Source organism: Procambarus clarkii, chromosome 5, assembly GCF_040958095.1.
Source record: "Procambarus clarkii isolate CNS0578487 chromosome 5, FALCON_Pclarkii_2.0, whole genome shotgun sequence".
NCBI classification, from domain to species: Eukaryota; Metazoa; Arthropoda; class Malacostraca; order Decapoda; family Cambaridae; genus Procambarus; species Procambarus clarkii.
Window position 1 is genome coordinate 12,260,181 of NC_091154.1, and position 23,468 is coordinate 12,283,648.

General features: G+C 44.7%; 1 protein-coding gene across 2 annotated transcripts in view; it reads right to left on the minus strand.

The window, feature by feature from the left end:
• LOC123764027 (zinc finger protein 345) overlaps positions 1–15,418 on the minus strand; it is an 86,149-nt gene extending 70,731 nt beyond the window's left edge. For both annotated transcript variants that reach the window (XM_045751482.2, XM_069339464.1), the window contains exon 1: positions 13,596–15,418. In XM_045751482.2, the coding sequence (XP_045607438.1) occupies positions 13,904–14,935 (1,032 nt within the window). In that variant the 5' untranslated portion in view covers positions 14,936–15,418 and the 3' untranslated portion in view covers positions 13,596–13,903. The remainder of the gene's footprint in view (positions 1–13,595) is intronic.
• Between the last annotated feature and the right edge of the window lie 8,050 nt (positions 15,419–23,468).

Genomic DNA, 23,468 nt, shown 5'->3' on the forward strand with positions numbered 1-23,468 from the left:
TCAAAATATAGCAAAAAGAAGCTTCTAAAACATAGGAAGTTCTTTCTAAAATTCAGATATTTTTGTCAATGTGAACCTATGTCTTGATATTTTCAAACAATATTGATTATTGACCAACTTGTATAACTGCTAATATTCGTAATTCATAAATTTGAATAAAATTTTAGTATTCTGTTTTAGTTAAAATTACTTGTTTCAATTTCTGCTGTTCCATCCAATATCTAATTATTATCATTCTTTGTTTCTCTTTCCCTTTTTCAATTCAATTTATGCTTTTAATCTCAATTAGTTTTATGTTTTAGTTCAAGTGTTTTCCCACATCTTGCCCAAAAAGCTGTGCATATGAGCACAACCTATTAGCATATTAGCTGAACAACCTACAACAACAACACACTGTTACCCAAGACGAGACAGACCAATATAAACTACTTGAGTCTGTAATTATCTCTTCACGTGATTTTCCCCAAGAAAGTGATGGAGAAGACTGTGCTGCCATCATGATCAAGGTATTACAGGATAAGTTAAGGTATTCAATCCAAAAAAATGACATCAAAGCAGCTTATGGAGTGGGTACCAAATCATCTGGTACTAATAACAGGAGAATACGTTTAAAACTAGATAGCTGCTCCCACAAGTCTGATCTTATCTCATCTGCAGTCGCTAGTAAATCCACTGTTTATGTGAATGAATGTCTGACCAGGTTCAGGCAAATTCTCTTTTTTAAACTGCGTGGTTTCTGCAAAAATTCCCCTACAATTAAACACTGTTTTGTGCGAGATGGCAAAATTATAGCTAGGAGGACTGACACTGGAAAAACCTATTCAATAACCACTGAAGCTCACCTTAATTCTTTCCTCAGTGACTGTGGGATAGCTGCTGTATAGCCTGAATTCAAATTATAATCTCATTTAACTACCTTTGTGTACTTTAGCTCTGCCTTTCCTTTCAAAAGGTTTTAACTTTAGTTAAAAAAAAAAAAAAATAATAATATTGTCATCTTTATTATTGTCTTTTTTCTTTTTACTCCCATGTTCCATAGTACACTGGCTTTGCCTGTGTCCTCTAGTATTAACTTCATTATCCAGTGTTCCTGAGTGTATCTCTATTTAAACTACCTCAGTTTGTTTTAGTGTAACTTTAGTATTCAACTATAGTGTACTTATAATAGTATAGTAAGCAAGCTTTTCATTTTATAGATTTCATAATTGCTTTTTGATTTTTTTGGTCATCTATTGTTATTAACCCTTGTATGGCGCCTGGCTATTTAGCATGTGTTACTCACAGGCGCATACCAAAAAAACAAAAGAAAATTATATTTTCTTCTAAACCTGTTAATTTGTGTTCACTGATCATGGGAAAAATAATAAAAAAATTGTAAGTGGCATATATTGGCCTGCTATAAGGAGGGGAAGTCTGGCAAAAAACAGGCGCTGACTCAGCGTGCGTCCCAGAAGTTTTGTTGCTTGCCAGCTGTCAGGCTGGAGTTGCCACAAAGAGATAATTACCTAATTATGTCAATATGTCTCTGATTGATTTTTCGTAGTTTTTTTGCTGTAATATTATTCGATAGTGTGTAGTGTGATATATTTATATAATAAAATGAGTGAATCATCGCTGTACTCAAAAATATGGTGTGCATATTGTTGATTCAATTATGTTCATCAAACAGTGAACAAATACTTTGTCGGTTATTACACTATATACACAGGTTATATATAAGTATCTGCATGTTTTGTTCACCATAACGAACCACTAAGCTGCTATTATGAGTCAAAAAGTGTCGAGAAGTGACTGCCACACACCAGCCAGCCACTCGCTCCCTCAACACCTCACTTGCCCACATTCTCCTCCCACCCATACTGTTTTTGCTTTTATTCACTATATACAGACGTTATATATAAGTATCTACATTCGTGTTCACCATAACGAAACACTAAGTTGGCATGCTGAGTGGCAGTGCCAGTGGCAGCCCGCTACTGGCTGCTACTTCCTCCCTCCCTCAAGTCACCTGACTCACCCATGTTCTCCTCCCACAATACTGTTTTTGCTTTTATTTACTATATACAGACCCTATATAAAAGTATCTACATTTGTGTTCACCATAACGAACCACTAAGTTGGTATGCTGAGTGGCAGTGGCAATGGCAGCCAGTGGCAGCCCGCCACTGGCTGGCTGCCACTCACTCCCTCAACACCTCACTCGCCCACATTCTCCTCCCACCATACAGTTTTTGCTTTTATTCACTATATACAGACGTTATATATAAGTATCTACATTCGTGTTCATCATAACGAACCACTAAGTTGGCATGCTGAATGGCAGCCCGCCACTGGCTGCCACTCCCTCCCTCCCTCACTTTACCTGACTTGCCACCATTCTCCTCCCACCATACTGTTCTTGCTTTTATATACAGACATTATATATAAGTATTTACATGTTTTGTTCACCATAATTGTACATCTAAGCTTCAATGGTGAGTAAAGGCACCAAGAGGTAGCTATTCACACAGTCAACTGGTGGCGGCCGCCCTCAAGGCCAGACACACTAATATTTCTCCTCCAACAATACTGTTTGTGGTGTTATTACGCTATATACACACATTATATACAAGTATCTACCCTGTTTTATTCACCATACTTGTACAAGTAAACTGGTATGGTGTCCAAAGACCATAGTGGTCACCAGTAAACAACATGATAAGTCGTGCAGACGATGCCACCTTCCTCACCAAAATGGCGGCTCCCAACCTTCTCCTATTGCTGTTTATACCCTCTATACACACTTATATAGAAGTATCTACATTTGTGTTCACCATAGGGAGCCACTAAGCTGCTATGGTGAGTGCAGTCAATAAAAGGTGGCCACACATAGTCAGAAGACAACGCCACCACCCTCCCTCCCACAGCATTACTCCTCCCTCTATGGAGGACAGCGCTAAATATCACCACAATCAAGCTATTATCAGAACCCTGGTCAGTTTTATCACAGTCAGGGGTCTTCTGTAATAATATCATTGCTACACACATAATAGCATGAACAAGTATATTATGGCATCTTCAGGCGATGTTGTGGTCTCAAGCTGAACAGCAGTGCTGTGAGCTCGTGCTGTGAGCTCATGCTGCGTGCGTCAGGCTTGGTAGCTCACTCAATACTGAGGCCCCTAACACCCGGGAATTTAGCCCACGATTTTTTTTTATGGCGTCTGTTTACAAGAGCCCTGATGAAGGTGTGGTGAACCCATGTGTATCCGTGGGCCGTTTAAATCTTGCATAGTACTCCAAAGCATCATATGATGCGATGTGCAATTTACTGCAAGTCGGTCAAAGCATCATATGATGCGATGCACAATTTAAGGGTTAATTATTCTAGTTCATTTTTTACATTCCTAGTTCCCATTAAGTTTTTTTACTTAAAATTACCATTAAGTTTGTATTACTTTAGAATTTTTATTCTACTTTTTTCTTTGTTTTCTATTTTGTAATTTGCCATTCTTGCCTTGTTTTCCTGCAAACAGCCTTTTTATGCAGACAAGTATAGACCCAGAACTAAACCTCTTATCCACTATCTATGACAATCATCACTTCAATGATCAAAATTGCAGATATTTTACAGCACATGATGTAAACAATGTATTAACAGATAATCACAATATCTCTGTAATCAACTTGAACGTTAGATCCCTAGGTAAACACTTCGATGATGTTAGTGCCTTGATTGAAACTATTGACAACAAATTCTCTTTTATTATACTTACTGAAACGTGGTTGAAAGAGGATACTACTCAACTCTTTAACATGCCTAACTACTCGGCAATTCACAACTGTCGTCAAATTCAGAGAGGTGGTGGTACTGCTCTTTACTACCAAGAACTAACATGCTTAAAAATAATTAGAACTAGAGACTGCTGTGGGGAGTATATCTTCGCCAGTTTCAGAGTCAAGGGTGCCGAGTCTGTCATGTCTGTGGGTGCAGTCTATAGAATTCCTAACACTGATGTGTCCGAATTCAATTCAAACCTTAGAAATCTAATACTAGATAACAGACTGAACAAAAACCATCTAATTATCACAGGGGACTTTAATATTGACCTCTGTGAGACTGAACACCCTACTGCTGTTAGCTTCCTCAACTGTATGAATTCCTGCTTCCTCATACCCTTCATCACTAGACCAACTAGAATCACTGATAGTACTGCTACGACTCTAGATCACATCTGGACCAACATAACCTCTCCGCTTACTTCAGGTATAATCACCGTTAGCACTACAGACCATTACCCCACATTTCTCTTAACTAACATTAACAAACCACCTCTTGAGTCAAGGGAGTTAAGCTTTAGGCTGCACAATGAAACTGCTATAAACAATTTTATAACTGCTGCTGATAATGTCAACTGGGAGTCCAAGTTAGGTAACATAGGGGACATCAACCTAGTAGTGTAATCTTTTCTTCAATCAACTCTTAGCCTTTATAACACCCACTGTCCTATGCTTACAAAACAAGTCACAAACAAAAGGCTAAACAATCCTTGGCTTACAAAGGGAATACTTAAATCCATTAACAAAAAACACGACCTTGAGAAGAAGTATAGGTTAGGAACCGTCTCCAAAGAATTCTCAAAGAATTACTCGTTATTGCTATTTAAAATAATTAGACGAGCCAAAACTAAATACTATGAAGATAAATTTACCCAAATAAAAAGCAACATTAAAAAAACTTGGAGCACAATTTCACAAATATTGGGATCAAAGAAGATTTTAAATAACAAACCAACACTCCTGTCCAATAACGTTGGTCAGCTTTCAGCCTCTGATTCTGCTATTGAGTTCAATAGGTTCTTCTCTTCCATTGGGTCATCCCTTGCAAATGATATTCCATCTTCCAGTACTGATGTTAAGGACTATCTTACAGGTAACTATCCACAGTCTCTGTACCTAAAGCCTACTAATTCCACTGATGTCAATGAGATAATCCTTTCCCTTAAAACCAAGTCTAGTGCTCTCGAGGAGATACCAACTTTAATTTAAAAAAAAGCCTTCAAATCTTTAGCCCCTGCCATTGCATTGCTCTTCAACAAGTCACTTGAACTCCAAACCTTTCCAGATATTCTAAAAAAAACCAGCGTTGAATGTAATGAAACGCCATTTTCTGGGTGAGTCCCGGAGGCTCCCCGGAGCTATCCCAGGCTGATATGCTAATGTCAGACTTTGGCATCAGTCATGTGTATGGAGTTCTTAGGCCTACCGGGGACCACGGCCAGAACCGGGCCCCCTCAGAGAGGCAAGGGGAGCAATGGCCTATAGAAGCCCTCGTGTAGTTGGAAGCATTCTATGTCTGCCATCGACCGGAACAGGCACCCAGAAAGGTAAGCGCCCCAAAACAAACCCCTATTCTGGTTAAAATTGCTACCTAAAACCGAACTAGTGGATAGAACTCCCCAACCGAAAACAAGCAAACTAGTGTGACGTCACACACTGCCGCGCCGCTGTCTGCGCAGCTCCCCCCTCCCCGGGAGGGGGAAAGGGGAGCCCCAGACCCCCCGCGCCGGCTACCCACACCTCAGTTCTTGAGGCTGGATGTCAAAAACGCGAAAAACCGCCGACCGGAGGGAGGGAGGGATGCCGGGGAGCCTCCGGGACTCACCCAGAAAATGGCGTTTCATTACATTCAACGCTGGTTTTCTGGGGGGAGCCCCGTCGGCTCCCCGGAGCTAACTACCCACAGACAGAAAAAGAGGGACTTACCCGGGAGGCGGTCGTCGCTCACCCCTCAACTCGAAGCCGAGACAACTGGCTGCAACCGCCGACCCAAAGCAACACAGGCCCGACGAGGCCCAGGGACATTCACAAGGTAACGAGCAGCCAGGACCCTGTTCGACCGCCAAAATCCCCGCGCCCGAATATCAGACCAAGACATATTCCCAAAGACGGCAGCAAGAGCCGCGAACTTACGAACGTCATGGGCACGGGGATAGACCGCAGGCTGGCTGGACCTAATAACCCTGCGGACGACCTGAGAGACCCGAACCCGCGAACAGGGAAGAAGGGAAACCGGATCAACCCACAGCGCGTCCCCGGACACAGAAGCTGTGGCGCGCAAATAACGGCGAAGCGCCGCAACCGGACACAAAACATGATGCACCCCCGGCCTGACCAACCTAAGCATCAACCACCCATGGACCCCTCCGGAACGCAGCAGTCTCATTCTTCGCCAGAAAAGAAGGAGACGGCTGCAAACGAACAAAACTATCACCACGACCAAAAGAGCAGAAACCCCTGCGCCGGAGGAGAGCATGAAGCTCCCCTACCCGACCCCCAGAGGCCAAAGCCAACAAGAAAAGTGCCTTGGAAAAACAATCCTGGACCGAAGGGGCCACAACGAAACGAGGAGATGAAAGGAAAGCGAGCACTCTGTCCAAAGACCAGGACGGCTCAGGCGACGCATGAGCAGCCGGAGGTGAAACAATGCACGAGACAGCTTGCGAAACGGCACAGACGTAACATCGATACCGAAAGCAAGCTGAAGCGGCTCCGCCAGCGCCGCACGATACAAAGCGACAGTGTTAGGCATAAGATGACGGTCCTGAAACAACCACGAGAGGAAGGACAAGACCACCCGAACAGACAAGGAGCTAAGACGACGAAGATGCAAAAAGAAACGGAAGGACCGCCAGGAAACTTCATACTGCCGCCGAGAAGAAGCCCTCAGGTGGGACACCAACAAGGAGGCCACCTGATCACCATAGAGATGATGATAGACTCGAGTAAAAAAAAACCATACGCGAAGACTCGAGGAGAAGATCGAACCAGCTACGTGACGTACCGGCCCGATCTGCTGAAAGAGGCGGAGCCGCGGGAAAACCCTCGGGTTCGGACACCGAGCAACCAGCGCCTGAAACCAAGGCTGGGCCGGCCACCAAGGGGCCAGAAGGACAACTCTCCCCCGGTAAGTCTCTAAGCGAGTCAGGACCTGGAGCAACAGCCGAACCGGGGGAAAGAGGTACAGGAACCCCCACCTCGACCAGTCGAGCCGAAAGGCATCGACCCCGACGGCCTCGCAATCGGGGAAGGGCGCCTTATAAACTGGAAGACGCCGCGACCACGCCGACGCGAAGAGGTCCACCTCGGGGCGCCCGAACGTCTGGCAAAGCCAACGGAAGGACTCGTCGTCGACCGTCCACTCCGTGGAGAGGGGAACGAAGCGAGACAGGGCGTCGGCCAAGGCGTTGGACATGCCCCGTACGTGAACCGCCAGGAGAGCCAAACCCCGAGAACTCAGCAGACGAGTCACCCGAAGCGACCAACCCCAAAGAGACAAGGACCTGCATCGAACCCCCGCGGTTCAGGCAATGAACCACCGGAGAGCAGTCCGAATGGAGCCGAATCGTCGATCCGCAGGCCACCCGAATCCTCCCCAGAGCAAACCACACTGCCGCGAACTCCCGCACCGTACTGTGAGCTCGACGGAAGGACGGATCCCAACGCCCCTGGCCGGCCTGGTGAGCACTGGTCACAAAACCCCAGCCGAGAGACGACGCATCCGTGTACACATCGAGCGAGGGCTCGGGTAGGCGCCAAGGCACTGAACCCCGAAAAACCCGAAGAGGAAGCCGGGGACGCAGCAACCGACGCAAGTCCCCCGGGGGTCGAACTCTGCGATCGCGAGAGAGGCGGAAGGGGGAACCCCGAAGGAACCAGAACAGCCGTCGAAGCCAAACCCGACCCGGCGGGTAGACCACCATCGCGAAGTTCAGGCTCCCGCACAGCCCCTCGAGCAACCGCCGGGTGACCTGAGGGCCCTCCAGAAACAGACGAAGGCGGGACCGCAGCCGCAGGAGAGACTCCGGAGGGAGAGACAAGGAGGCGGTTCGAGAGTCCCACACGAGACCCAGCCAAGTCCGAACCTGAGAGGGAACCAGATGGGACTTCCTCCAGTTCACCAAGAACCCGAACCCGGCGAGCTGGGAAAGAACCAAATCCCTGGCTAGCAAGCAAGCTGACTGGCTGGGAGCCCAAACCAGCCAGTCGTCGAGGTAGGCCAACACCCGAACACCTAGGAGACGCAAACGAGCCACCACAACCCGTGTAAGGCGTGTGAACACGCGAGGTGCCAGGTTCAACCCGAACGGGAGACAACGAAAGCGGTAACTCAGACGCCCCACTACAAAACCGAGCCAGTCCCTGAACCGCGGATGAATCGGGACATGCCAATAAGCGTCCCGGAGGTCCAGGGACACCATCCAAGCTCCCGGCTCCAAGAGGAGCCGAACCTGAGACAGCGTAGTCATCCGAAAGGAGGGGCAATGAACCCAGGGGTTCAGACGGGACAAGTCCAGAATGAACCGCAGGTCCGCACAGTCCCGTTTCGGAACCGGAAACAGACGGGAAACCCATCTGAGGGACGACGTCATTTCGACGACGCCCAAGCGTACCCACTCCAAGACGACTCGACAGAGCGCAGGGGAAGAAGCCTGCCCTGCCAGCCCCGACCCCCCAAAGGGGGGAGGGGCCACCCAACGCCACCGCAGGCCGCGAGACACGACCCGAAAGGCCCACGAATCGTGGGACCAGGCGCGGGCGAACAGCGCAAGCCGCCCCCCCATCGCCCCGTCAAAGGGGCAAACCGCGAAAGGGCCGGCGACCCTTACGAGACCCAGAACCCCGCACAGCGCGAACACCGCGCCGACCAGACGAGGGAGGGTCCGCAGGAGGAGCCAACCCAAAACCTGACACCAGAGGCCTACCACGGCGAGAGGAACCCCGAGCCCTGGCACGACCTTTCCGGGAAGACCCACCCCGGGACCCCCGGAAAACCAACAAGTCCGACATCGGACGACAAGCCGCCGACGCAGCCTGAATAAACTGCACCACAGCCGACTCCCCAAACAGGAGAGGACAAAAAGGTGAAGAACGCCTAAGAGCCAGAGCCCAAGCAGATTCCATGGAGGAACCCAGCACCGCCTGCCGACACGCGAGACGGGAAGCATAGAACAGGGAAACCGCATCCCGCAAAATCGGCGTGAACAGCTTCAACAAGGCAGCCGACGAACGCGCAGCCGAGGACAAGGTGCCGGACCCCGGGACTGACCCAAGCGTCCCCACATCCTCCGCGAGCCAATCCGAAGACAGCTCCAGGAGGGAAAAGAACCGCAAGGCCGAACACAAAAGGCCCCGAGCGCGCAAGTCCTCCGCCACGAGCGCCGCCGAAAGGGAGGGAACCTGCACATGGAGCTGAATAACGCCCACCTCGCGGGGAAGGGCAGGGGCAAACAAGCACTCATTCAGGTACTCAAGTTCACCCCCCAGGAAAACCTGAAGCACCGTGGAAGCTTCCCGCCACTCCAGCGTGCGGGAACGACAGAAAGAATGCCAGGAATCCAGACCAAACAAGGGGCAGTCTGCTAGCCAGGACGACTCCGGAACCCCGTAACGGAGCCAGAAAGGGAACGAAGTCCCAAACCTGAACGTGGACGGATCCATTTCCGAGGCATAATCCGGGTCACGCAGGAGGTAAGCTGCAAAGGCCGCTCGCACCACACCAGGTTGGATGCGATAAGCCGAAAACCTCCGGAAGGACGGAACCGACGTACCCGGGGGAACACGGAACCGTACCCGGGGAGGGGCCGACACCAAATCCAACTCGTACGCAGAGGGGGGGAAAGAAAACCCCACTCCTTGTAACAATAAGCCCCGCTCAGTGGGAAGAAAAACCCAGGCGGGGTCCAGCGGGGCCCAAGGCCCCCAAGTCAGCCCCTCCCCAGCCTCGAGGTCCGTCACCAAAGGACCCGAGGCCGAGTCCTCTCCCCAAGCCCCGACCCCACAAGACAAGGACGGAGCAGCCGGAAAAGCTGGAGGAAGGGGGGCCCACTGGTCAGACCCTGAAGCTTCGGCCGGGAGACAAGACTCGAATGCCTCTGCCACCCCCCCGGAAGGGGCAACCCCCGAAGCTGCCCGAGTCTCGAGATCAAGTAACCCCTGCTCCGACCCCGAAACCCTCAGACGCTTCGGGGCCGGAAGCAGGGGACCAGAACGAACAGAAGGGGAAGGACGAGGAGGTGCGGACTGAACCAGGATCGAAGCGACCCCCACCCCCAAGTCCGGGTCTCGAAAAGCAAAGCGGGGCAGCCCCGGGGCATCCGGGGAAGCAACCAACCGAGCGCGTTGCAACAGACGAAACCTAGACTGCAACGCACGTGCCGCCTGTACCCGAATAGAATCATCAGAGGATTGGGTAAATTGAGTCACAAGCAAGCAGCAACACTCACAGGACTCAGGGTCGAAAGTATCACCGACCCTACAGGCAGCGTGGCAGAGGCAAAAACAATGAGGGTCACCCTGAGACAAGGGGACCGAGCAACCCTCAAACTCGCACACAGCGAGTGGGGACTCCGGGGTCACATCCATCGGACCCATGCGCCCCCTAGGGGATTCCCAGGGTCCTGAGCGTTTACTTTAAGAGGACTCGCGCTCAGGTAGTCCCAGGCAGGGTGCTGCAAACCGGCGCCCAAAACTACCAAGCAAACTTCTAAAGCTGAACCCCAGGGACGTGTACACTCACGGGGACCTAGCAGGGGGCGCCACCGAGGAGAACAGTGGAAGGGCAAAAACAAACTGAATAAAATGACAGAACCCCCCACCAGGCAAAAACAAAAAGAAAAACAAAACCCCGCAAGAGGACAGCGAACCCCAAGGAACAGAGCCGGCCGCGATGTCGGGAATTACAAGCTGAGCAGCACCCTGTGCCCCTACCAGTGCAAACTGCCTCTTACCTGCCGGTAACAAGGGAGAACAGAACACCCAAGAGCCCAACAGGCGGCCGAAAAACCGAAAGGTAAAACGGACCAGCAGAGGCAGACCCCGAGGAGCCTGTGGAAGGTGGCCCCAAGCCCCAAGGGCAGTACTTACAGGGCACCTAGGGAAGGCAGCCCTAGGCGCATGCAGCCCGAGTACTGAAGATAACTCCTGGCTCTCGCACCCACAAAACTAACACCACACTCAAAGCACAGTGCAGTAGCGACACCGGAGCCAGAGCACACGACCATCGCCTATAGCATCAGCCTCAAGAACTGAGGTGTGGGTAGCCGGCGCGGGGGGTCTGGGGCTCCCCCTTCCCCCTCCCGGGGAGGGGGGAGCTGCGCAGACAGCAGCGCGGCAGTGTGTGACGTCACACTAGTTTGCTTGTTTTCGGTTGGGGAGTTCTATCCACTAGTTCGGTTTTAGGTAGCAATTTTAACCAGAATAGGGGTTTGTTTTGGGGCGCTTACCTTTCTGGGTGCCTGTTCCGGTCGATGGCAGACATAGAATGCTTTCAACTACACGGCGGCTTCTATAAGCCATTGCTCCCCTTGCCTCTCTGAGGGGGCCCGGTTCTGGCCGTGGTCCCCGGTAGGCCTAAGAACTCCATACACATGACTGATGCCAAAGTCTGACATTAGCATATCAGCCTGGGATAGCTCCGGGGAGCCGACGGGGCTCCCCCCAGAAAGCAAGAGTAACCCCTGTCCACAAATGTGATGATCTCACAGATGTTAACAACTACAGACCTATATCAATCCTGCCTAACTTGTCAAAAATATTTGAAAAACTAATCTACAAGCAGCTTTACTCTTTTCTAGCCAAACACAATATACTTAGCTCTTGTCAATATGGCTTCAGACCCAAAAAAAGCACTAACGATGCACTTATTAGTATGATTAACTTGATTCACGCAGCTCTTGATAAAAAGGAGTTCCCTGTTGGGTTATTTGTGGACCTGCGTAAGGCTTTTGACACTGTCAACCACCAAAACCTTCTTCTTAAACTACATCATTATGGAGTCAGAGGACACTCCCTGCAATACCTCAAATCTTATCTTACTGACAGGCTCCAGTATGTTTCTTTGAATAATACAATTTCTCCCACCCTACCCATCAACATTGATGTTCCTCAGGGCAGCATACTTGGCCCTCTCCTCTTTCTCATCTACATTAATGACCTTCCAAATGCCTCCCAACACCTCAAACCAATTCTATTTGCTGACGACACAACCTTCGTTTACTCCAGTCCTAACCCCCTTGCTCTAAATGCCACAGTAAATACTGAGCTAAAGAAAGTCCATCTTTGGCTAGCTGCCAACAAACTCACCCTTAACATTGACAAAACGTTCTATATTCTGTTTGGCAATAAATCCTCTAATCAAATAAATCTCAAAATAAACAATACCCAAATTTGTAACAAATTAGATGGCAAATTCCTTGGCGTTCTCATCGACCACAAGCTGAATTTCCAGGGACACATTCTAAATATTTAAAAAAAAAGTTTCAAAAACTTGTTGGCATTCTTTCGAAGATCAGATATTATGTACTCCGCCCTGCCCTGGAGACTCTCTATTACTCCCTCATCTATCCATATCTCAACAATGGTATTTGTGCTTGGGGTTCTACTACCCAAAATCATTTACATCCTCTAATTACTCAACACAAAGCTGCTATTAGGACATTATCCAACTCTAGCCCCAGACATCACTCGGTACCCCTACTCAAATCTCTGAATATGTTAGATATTAAGTCACTGCGCATTCTCTCATGTGTATTATACATAATAATAATAATAATATTTTATTTAGGTAAGGTACATACATACAATAAATTTTTACAAAGATTGGTTGACTTATAGGTAGAGCTAGTACATACAATGCCTAAAGCCACTATTACGCAAAGCGTTTCGGGCATATATACATATATAAAATGCTTAGCTGTAATGCCAATCCTGACCTCAAAAGATTCATTGAAGGTTGTAACAGAACCCATGAGCACCACACCAGAAATAAATACAGTTTTGATATTCCTAGAGTACGACTTAATCAAACTAGAAATGCTCTTTAAATCAAGGGACCCAGAATGTGGAATGACCTTCCCAACCATGTTAAAGACTGTACCTCTCTCAACCAGTTTAAGATAAAAACGAAGCACTACCTAATAAATTCCCTGTAACCTACCTTACCCCTCTGTTGTCAACCCGTCTGTTTTTTTTCAAAACAACGCTGCTTCAATGTAATTGTTCGTAATAATTTGTAATTGTATTTGTGCTGCTTTTTCAGCCATGTTCCCCCCTCTTTTACCTCTATTTTTATTTGTTCTCAACACATTTTATTCTTTATAACCATTAGTATTAAGCTTTAGTCATTAATGTTTTTCCTGCCCAAAACGCTTTGCGTAATAGTGGCTTTAGGCATTGTATGTACTAGCTCTATCTATTAATCCAACAAACTTTGTAAAATCTCTTGTATGTATGTACCTTACCTAAATAAACATTTATTTATTTATTTATTTATATTTATTTATTTAGTGGCTTTAGGCATAGTATGTACTAGCTCTATCTAGAAATCCAACCTTTTTGTAACTCATTTTATAGAATGTACTGTTACCTGAATAAATAATATTAAATAAAAAAATTTTTTATTCAGGTAACAGTGCATACATACATACAAGATAACTAGCCACAATGTAGAACCGAAAACAAGAGATACTTTTTTCACTCACAGGGTTATTAACCCATGGAACGGCCCACCCACTGAAGCTGTAAATGACAAAAATGTATTGAGTTTTAAAATATACCTGGAAAAGATCATCAAGGTAAATGAGGGACCTTTAAGAAGTTGCTGGCTTAGAGTCCTTGTCAAGGCCACTAGGTGTAGAGGTCCTAAGGTAAATCAAGTAAAATCAGATAAATACTTCCAACCTAATGGAATCTTTTCCCACACTCTGGACACTTGTAAGGTTTATATTCAGTATGCACTAAGGTGTAAGTTATTATATGTCTATGCTCCTTATATTTTCTGCTACATTTGGCACACTCAAAAGGTCTGTCATCAGAATGCACTGTCCTGTGACTTCATATTTGTAATATGACGGAATCTCTTCCGTCACAGTGGACATTCATGAGGTTTATCATCCAAATGCACTACCATGTGTTGTATTATACTTCTACGGTGCTTAAACGTTTTGCCGCACTCTGAACACTCAAAAGGTTTTTCATCAGAATGCACTAATCTGTGCCTCTTCATACTTCCACGCTGCACAAATCTCTTCCCACACTCTGGGCACTCATGACGTTTATCTTCATTATGTATTAACACGTGACACTTCATACTTTGAATATGACGGAATCTTTTCAAACACACTGGACACTCATGAAGTTTCACATCAGTATGTACTAACATGTGACGCTTCATATTTCCAAGCTGACCGAATCTCTTCCCGCACTCGGGACACTCATGAGGTTTCACATCAGTATGTACTAACATGTGAAGATTCATAGTTCCAAGCTGACTGAATCTCTTCCCACACTGTGGACATTCATGAGGTTTATCATCAGTATGTACTAACATGTGAGTCTTCATAAGTCCAAGATTACGGAATCTCTTGCCACACTCTGGACATTCATGAGGTTTATCATCCGAATGCACTACCATGTGCTGTATTATATAACTACGATTCTTAAAAGTTTTGCCACAGTCGGCACACTCAAAAGGCCTTTTATCTGTATGCACTAAGCTGTGCTTCCTCATACTTCCAAGATAACGGAACCTTTTCCCACACACTGGACACTCATGAGGAATATCATCTGAATGCACTAACATGTGAGTCTTCATATCTCCAAGTCGACTGAATCTTTTCCCACACACTGAACACTGGTGAGGCTTATCATCCGAATGGATTAACATGTGACTCTTCATATTTCCAAGCTGAATGAATTTCTTCCCACACACAGGACAATTATGAGGCTTATCACCCGAATGCAATAACATGTGATGCTTCATACTTCCAGAGTGACTGAATCTTTTCCCACACCATGGACACTCATGAGGCTTTTCACCAGAATGTACCCTCATGTGAATCTTCATATAGGGGCGAGTAAAGCTCTTCCCACACTCTGGACACTGGTCAGTTTCCATCTTCTGTATGATAAGTGGAAGTTGTGTGAAGGTTTTCCTTCAATGCTTATGTCTGGACACTCGTCTTCTTCTTCTTGATGGTAGGTGCAGTTTGCATGAAGGGCTTATCCTCCTGATGACTGCACGAGTACAAATGTTGATAGGCGCGTTGATGTTCAGAAGGGCAAGGTTTCAGGTGTTTGTTGTGTTGTGGTGGAGACAGAGGAGCTGCGACTATAAACACAGGCAGGTGTTACAGGGAGACTTGCCACACTGTGGGGCACAATGTTGTGTTTATGGTGTCAGCTGGTCCTTGGTGCTGCGGCCAGGTCGTTGTTTTCTGTGTTTGGCTGCTTGTGGCACCATATAATGGTTACAAGACACTTGGTACTGAGGACGGATCGCACATATATATTTTTTACTATCGCGGACACAAAATATGTACATTTATGTGATAGATATAATCCAGGCTTGGTAAGGACGCCCGCCAGAGTAAACAATACACTCCCGAATGCTCACAAACACGATTGAACGCACAAAACATTAGACTGAGACCAGTTTTTGGGTAAACTCCTTTTACATTTATTATGCGTTAGTTATACTTGTATATAATAATACGTATTAAAAGCAAGTGCCTAATATATAATACTAATTAATACAAACGAAGTATGAAGCAACACACTTGTCTGTACATTGCTTTTGTGTAAAAGAATTTTGGAGGCTCATATACTTGTGCGCTAGCTGGCGTTCACAACTATTCTCGCCTACAAGAAGTAGAATTAACCTGCGTGGAGGCAGAGTATTCAGAGTGGTTAGGAGGGGCCTACAAGTACAAGCCAGGCAGAAACAAATGGGCAAAGTTTCTTTCACCCTGAATGCCCCTGTTACCTAGTAGTTGCCACAGTCCGGCAACCAGGAGGCCTGGTCGACGACCGGGCCGCGGGGACGCTAAGCCCCGGAAGCACCTCAAAGTAAGGTAACCTCAAGGTAAGGCAAGGTAGGTGTCATACCTTACCTTTGTGTACCTTAATAGTAGGTGTGATACCTTCCCTGATATCCTTAAAAAAGCAAGAGTAACGCCAGTTCATAAAGGAGGTAATCCGTCAGATATAAACAACTACAGACCAATATCGAACCTACCCATACTATCAAAAATATTCGAAAAAATTATCTACAAACAGCTCTACTCCTATCTCGTAAAATTCGACATTCTTAGCCCCTGTCAGTTTGGCTTCCGCTCTCAAAAGAGTACCAACGATGCAATTATTAGTCTCCTTGATATAATTTACTCAGCCCTTGACAAAAATGAGTTTCCAATTGGACTCTTTATTGACCTGAGAAAGGCCTTTGATACTGTTAATCACGATTACCTCTTATGTAAACTCCATCATTATGGAATCCGAGGCCATGCACTGGACTATATCCAATCCTATCTTAGTGATAGACACCAATGTGTAGCCATCAGTAATATAATCTCTCCCATTCTACCAATAACCGTTGGAGTGCCTCAGGGCAGCATCTTGGGACCCCTACTATTTCTTATATACATTAATGATCTGCCTAATGTCTCTAACATTCTGAAACCTATTTTGTTTGCTGATGATACTACCCTCATTTACTCCAACCCCAACCCACATACACTAAATGATGTTGTTAATAATGAACTAAAAAAAGTCCACTTATGGATGTCAACCAACAAACTAACACTTAATATAGAAAAGACCTACTACATCCTATTTGGAAGCAAATCTACAAATGCAATTCAGCTTCAGATTGACAATGTAAACATTAGCAATAAAAATGATGGAAAGTTTCTTGGCATATTCCTAGACAAGAGACTCAACTTCAGTACCCACATACAACACATAACTAAGAAAGTCTCTAAAACAGTTGGTATACTCTCCAAAATCAGATATTATGTTCCTAACTCTGCACTCATCTCTCTATATTATGCACTAATCTATCCCTATCTCAACTATGGTATCTGTGCATGGGGTTCAACCACTGCAAACCACCTCAAGTCCATCATCATCCAGCAAAAATCTGCTATCAGAATAATATCAAATTCTGCTTTCAGACAACACACAGCCCCCTTGTTTAACTCCCTAAACATGCTAAACATAATCTCACTCCACAAATTCTCTTGTGTCAACTACATTTACATAACCCTGTTCTTAAATGCAAATCCTTGTCTGAAACTCTTCCTGGACAGATGTAATAGGACCCATTATCACCACACCAGAAATAAATATCTCTTTGATATTCCCAGAGTTAAACTTAATCTGTGTAAACACTCTATGCAAATAAAGGGACCCAGTTTATGGAACTCACTCCCTACTGAATTGAAAAGCTGTCCAACTTTTACATCATTCAAAATCAATACTAAAAAGTACCTAATTTCATCTTCATAGTTTTTCACTTTTTGCCTTAAAATTGCACTGTATCAATTGCTACCCAATCTCCCAACCTTTATGTTTCCAATTTGAACATCTTTACCATTGTGATCATTGCTGTTTTCTTATATGTGCTGCCAATCTGTTGTATGGTGTTTATAAATCTTGTTTATCTGTATCTTTTGCTACCCAGTCTCCCAATCTTTATGTACCCATTCTGAACATCTTTACCATTGTGATCATTGCTGTCTTATATGTGCTGTCAATCTGCTGTATGGTGTCTATTAATCTTGTTTAAATTACTAATCAAGCAGTCAATGTAATCAATCAGAGCTTTAATATAACAATGTGCTTTAATATACTTACTTATCTCTCTCATCTCATTTTTCTCTTGTAATGTATCTTTATCATTTATCAATTCTGATTGAAATTACCTACTTAAAATTATCTGCTAGATTAAGGACCTGCCCGAAACGCTGCGCGTACTAGTGGCTTTACAAGAATGTAAATACTGTACTATCCAATGTATTCTCACAAACCCAATGTACCTTCTTGTATATATATAAATAAATAAATAAATAAATAAATAAATAAATAAATAAATAAACCTTGGAGTTAGTCAGCTGTCACAGGCTGCTTCCTGGGGTGTGTGGTGTGGAGAAAAAAAGTTTGTAAAAGATCCGGACACACAGTTGTGTCCGGACCAAGGTCGTGTGAGGTCGCAAGGTTGGCGCTCTTGGCGTCCGCTGCTTGGTGGGAGGTGGAGTATTGCCCCACACTCTTCGTTTTTGCACGTGGTGATACAGAATATTGTGAATTTGTTCTCGATTGTTGACAGCGTCGAAGAAATGGCTGAGGCGGCATGCCTAAGTGGTAGTGAGGAGGACAGACAAGATGATAACAGACCGTTTGAAGTAGTAGTGAACAGAAAGAAACGGAGAAATAATAACAGACAGCGAGACAGTGAGAGTGACGATGAAATTACAAAGAGACCAAAGAATGAGACCCTACTACCAGGAGAAAACGTCGTCTGACGCGGTTGAGTGCACGCTACGCTCCTCACTCTAAGCTGTATTTCAGATCTTAAACTACCGCCAGATGATGTAGACCGCCACCCACAGGCAGCTAAGTACATGGAGTCCAAGCATGTTATATCAAAACCAAAGTAACCAACCAAAATCAACTCATTCCATCTCAAACAAATTCCAAAACAATCCTCTATGGCTGTGAGTACCAGTGCATGCTGCCCGCCACCGCGCTGCCTGACGCAAGTTTCTTCACAATATATACCCCCAGTCCATTCTAACCAATCATGTCTCCTAAAAATGTGACTGCACAGGGAAATAAGGGCAACAAACCTCTTAACAAGGCATCCATCCCGGCCAACTCTAACAACATTCGTGTTTCTCTGTCCGGAAGCTCTGGGGTCCGTGGCGGCGGTGCTGCCCTCCCCTCCTCCCCATTGAGCCAGGGAGCGGTGTCCTCTCAATCCTCTCATATCAACACACTAACATCCCAGTTTACGCAATTCAAGCGAGCTTCCGGTCCCTCACCGGATTTCCCTAACTGGACCGAGAATCAGTGGTTCAAAAAGTTGTGCCTAGTCCTCGAGTCTCAAAATGCTATCATCTTGAGTCTTCTAAATGAGAATCTAGCGAACCGCGCGAATCTCCAACATCAACAACAAGAAATAACCCTCCTCCGCGAGGATATTAGAAACGTAAAGGCTATCCAAGACCAACTCCAGCATGACTTGAATGATCTCCGTGAGGAAAACAATCTGCTGAAAACTGATGAAGCCATAAAAAAACAGGAGGAAGCTCTCAGCAAAATGACTGCATGTATCAATACATTATCAGCCCAACGTTCCGTCTCCCAGGAAGAACAAGACCAACAAAAGCTGCTAGACTCTGTTATTGTGTCGTCCCAAGATATACCTGTGGAACGTGAAGGTGAAAAGTGTGTCGAAATAGCTCAGGCTCTCATAAAAAACAAATTGCAGGTCATTCTAAACAAAACTGACATTATTGCTGCCTATACAGAGTAGGCAAAAAGAATCCATCAGGTCAAAACCAGCGGAAAATTCGCCTGAAGCTGACTTCCCAGTTCATGAAATCCCATCTTGTCCGGACAGCTGCATCCCAACGGAAGGGATTATACATCAACGAGTGCTTGACTAGGAACAGACAGCAACTCCTCTACCGCCTGCGTCAAATCCGTCAACAAAACCCAGATGCGATTCATCAGTGCTTCGTTAGAGATGGACTGATAAAGGTGAGAAAAACCACAGAGGGCAAAATGTTTACAATTGCTAATGAAGAGAACCTCAACACTTTCCTCTCCCAATGTGGTTTGTCTCACCATATTATCACTCTCAATGAATTAACTTAATTAACCCCCTGTCAACTAGTGGGGCTAGGTATCCTAATTCTCCTTGTTTCATTTTTTGACTTAATTTTTAACTTACTCTTAACTAGTCATTTACTGAACTTAATTAATTGAGTGCATTAATATTTCTTCAGGTCTTATTAATTATGCAGTCATAACTGAACTATTTATAGTTAATATTCATTAGCTTAAATTTGCCTATGTTTATTATTCAACTTTTTCTTTGATTTCATTTATTACCTAGGTTGCCTAGCCTCGCCATACTCCCTTACTCCATTGTACCCCTGGCTTTGCCTGTATCTCAAATTGCTAATTGTTACTTACAGTGTACCTGAGAGTACTTGTAAGCAATCTTACCTCATTTTTTCTTTTTTTGCTCAATTTGTTTTTGTATTCTATAGTCTTGTTTATATTTCTATATCTTTTGTTTTGTATAGTCCATGTTTATATGTTTTTTCTTTAATCTCATTTATTACCTAGGTTGCCTAGCCTAGCCATACTCCCTTACTCCATTGTACCCCTGTAAGCCCCTTGTTAGCTACCTCATTTTTTTCTTTTGTTGTTCATTTTGTGTTTGTTTTGTACAGTATTGTTTATAAATTTTTCCCCCTTTTATAGCTAAATTCTACTTTGTAATTTGCCTTTCTTGCATTGTTTTCCTGCAATCAGCTTTTTTATGCAGACAAGTATAGACCCAGAACTAAACCTCTTATCCACTATCTATATGACAATCATCACTTTAATGACCTAAATTGCAGATATTTTGCAGCACATGATGTAAACAATGTATTAACTCATAATCACAATATCTCTGTAATCAACTTGAACGTTAGATCCCTAGGTAAACACTTCGATTTTGTTAGTGCCTTGATTGAAACTATTGACAATAAATTTTCTTTTATTATACTTACTGAAACATGGTTGAAAGAGGATACTACTCAACTCTTTAACATGCCTAACTACTCGGCAATTCACAACTGTCGTCAACTTCAAAGAGGTGGTGGCACTGCTCTTTACTACCACCAAGAACTAACATGCTTAAAAGAAATTAGAACTAGAGACTGCTGTGGGGAGTATATCTTCGCCAGCTTCAGAGTCAAGGGTGCCTAGTCTGTCCTGTCTGTGGGTGCAGTCTATAGAATTCCTAACACTGATGTATCCGAATTCAACTCAAACCTTAGAAATCTAATACTCGATAACAGACTGAACAAAAACCATCTAATAATCGCAGGGGACTTTAATATTGACTTCTGTGAGCCTGAACATCCTACTGCTGTTAGCTTCCTCAACTGTATGAACTCCTGCTTCCTCATACCTCATACCTGCAGGTGGGAGAGGTACATAATAATTTACACATGGAAAATATTAGAGGGGCTGGTCCCAAACCTGCACAAAGAAATAACATCACATGAGACCAGAAGACATGGCAGGATGTGCAGAATACCCCCGTTGAAAAACAGAGGTGCAACTGGTACTCTGAGGGAGAACTCTATCAACATCAGAGGTCCGAGACTGTTCAACACGCTTCCTCTACACATAAGGGGCATAACTGGCCGACCCCTCACAGTGTTCAAGAGAGAACTGGATAAGCACCTCCAAAGGATACCTGATCAACCAGGCTGTGACTCGTGCGTCAGGCTGCGAGCAGCCGCGTCCAACAGCCTGGTTGATCAGTCCGGCAACCAGGAGGCCTGGTCGACGACCAGGCCCCGGAAGCACCTCAAGGTAACCTCAAGGTAACCTCAAGGTAAGGTACCTTTAATCACTAGACCTACTAGAATCGCTGATAGTACTGCCACGACTAGATCACATCTGGACAAACATAACCTCTCCGCTTACTTCAGGTATAATCACCGATAGCAATACAGACCATTACCCCACATTTCTCTTAACTAACATTAGCAAACCACCTCTAGAGTCAAGGGAGTTAAGTTTTAAGCTGCACAATAAAACAGCTATAGGCAATTTTATAACTGCTGCTGATAATGTCAACTGGGAGTCCGAGTTAGGTAACATAGTGGACATCAACCTAGCAGTGCAATCTTTTCTTCAAAAAACTCTTAGCCTTTATAATACCCACTGTCCTATGCTTACAAAACAAGTCACAACCAAAAGGCTTAACAATCCCTGGCTTACAAAGGGAATACTTAAATCCATTAATAAAAAACATGACCTTGAGAAGAAGTATAGGTTAGGAATTGTCTCCAAAGAATTCTCAAAGAATTACTCATCATTGCTATCTAAGATAATTAGACAAGCCAAAACTAAATACTACGAAGATAAATTTACTCAAATAAAGAGCAACATTAAAAAAACTTGGAGCACAATTTCACAAATATTGGGATCAAAGAAGACTTTAAATAACAAACCAACACTCCTTTCCAATAACGATGGTCAGCTTTCAGCCTCAGATTCTGCTATTGAGTTCAATAGGTTCTTCTCTTCCATTGGGTCATCCCTTGCAAATGATACTCCATCTTCCAGTACTGACGTTAAGGAGTATCTCACAGGTAACTATCCACAGTCTCTACCTAAAGCCTATTAATCCCACTGACGTCAATGAGATAATCCTTTCCCTTAAAACCAAGTCTAGTGCCCTTGAGGAGATACCAACTTTAATTTACAAAAAAGCCTCCAGATCTTTAGCCCCTGCTATTGCATTGCTCTTCAACAAGTCACTTGAACTCCAAACCTTTCCAGATATTCTAAAAAAAGCGAGAGTGACGCCTGTCCACAAATGTGGTGATCCCACAGATGTTAACAACTACAGACCTATATCAATCCTCCCAAACTTGTCAAAATTTTGAAAAACTAATCTATAAGCAGCTTTACTCTTATCTAGCCAAACACAATATACTTAGCCCTTGCCAATATGGCTTCAGACCCAAAAAAAAGGACTAACGATGCACTTATTAGTATGCTTAACTCGATTCATACAGCTCTTGATAAAAATGAGTTCCCTGTTGGGTTATTTGTGGACCTGCGTAAAGCTTTTGACACTGTCAACCACCAAAACCTTCTTCTTAAACTACATCATTATGGATTCAGAGGACACTCCCTGCAATACCTCAAATCCTACCTTACTGACAGGCTCCAGTATGTTTCTGTGAATAATTCAATTTCTCCCACCCTACCCATCAACATTGGTGTTCCTCAGGGCAGCATACTTGGCCCTCTCCTCTTTCTCATCTACATTAATGACCTTCCAAATGCCTCCCAACACCTCAAACCAATTCTATTTGCTGACGACACAACCTTCATTTAATCCAGTCCTGACCCCCTTGCTCTAAATGCCACAGTAAATACTGAGCTAAATAAAGTCCATCTTTGGCTAACTGCCAACAAACTCACCCTTAACATTCACAAAACTTTCTATACTTTGTTTGGCAATAAATCCTCAAATTAAAAAAATCCCAGGATAAATAATACTCAAATTTGTAATAAAATAGATGGCAAATTCCTTGGCATTCTCATTGACCACAAGCTGAATTTCCAGGGCCACATTCTAAATATATCAAAAAAAGTTTCAAAAACTGTTGGCATTCTTTCTAAGATCAGATATTATGTACCCCGCCCTGCCCTGGTGACTCTCTATTACTCCCTCGTCTATCCATATCTCAACTATGGTATTTGTGGTTGGGGTTCTACTACCCAAAATCATTTACGTCCTCTAATTACTCAACACAAAGCTGCTATTAGGACAATATCCAACTCTGGCCCCAGACATCACTCGGTACCCCTACTCAAATCTCTGAATATGTTAGACATTAAGT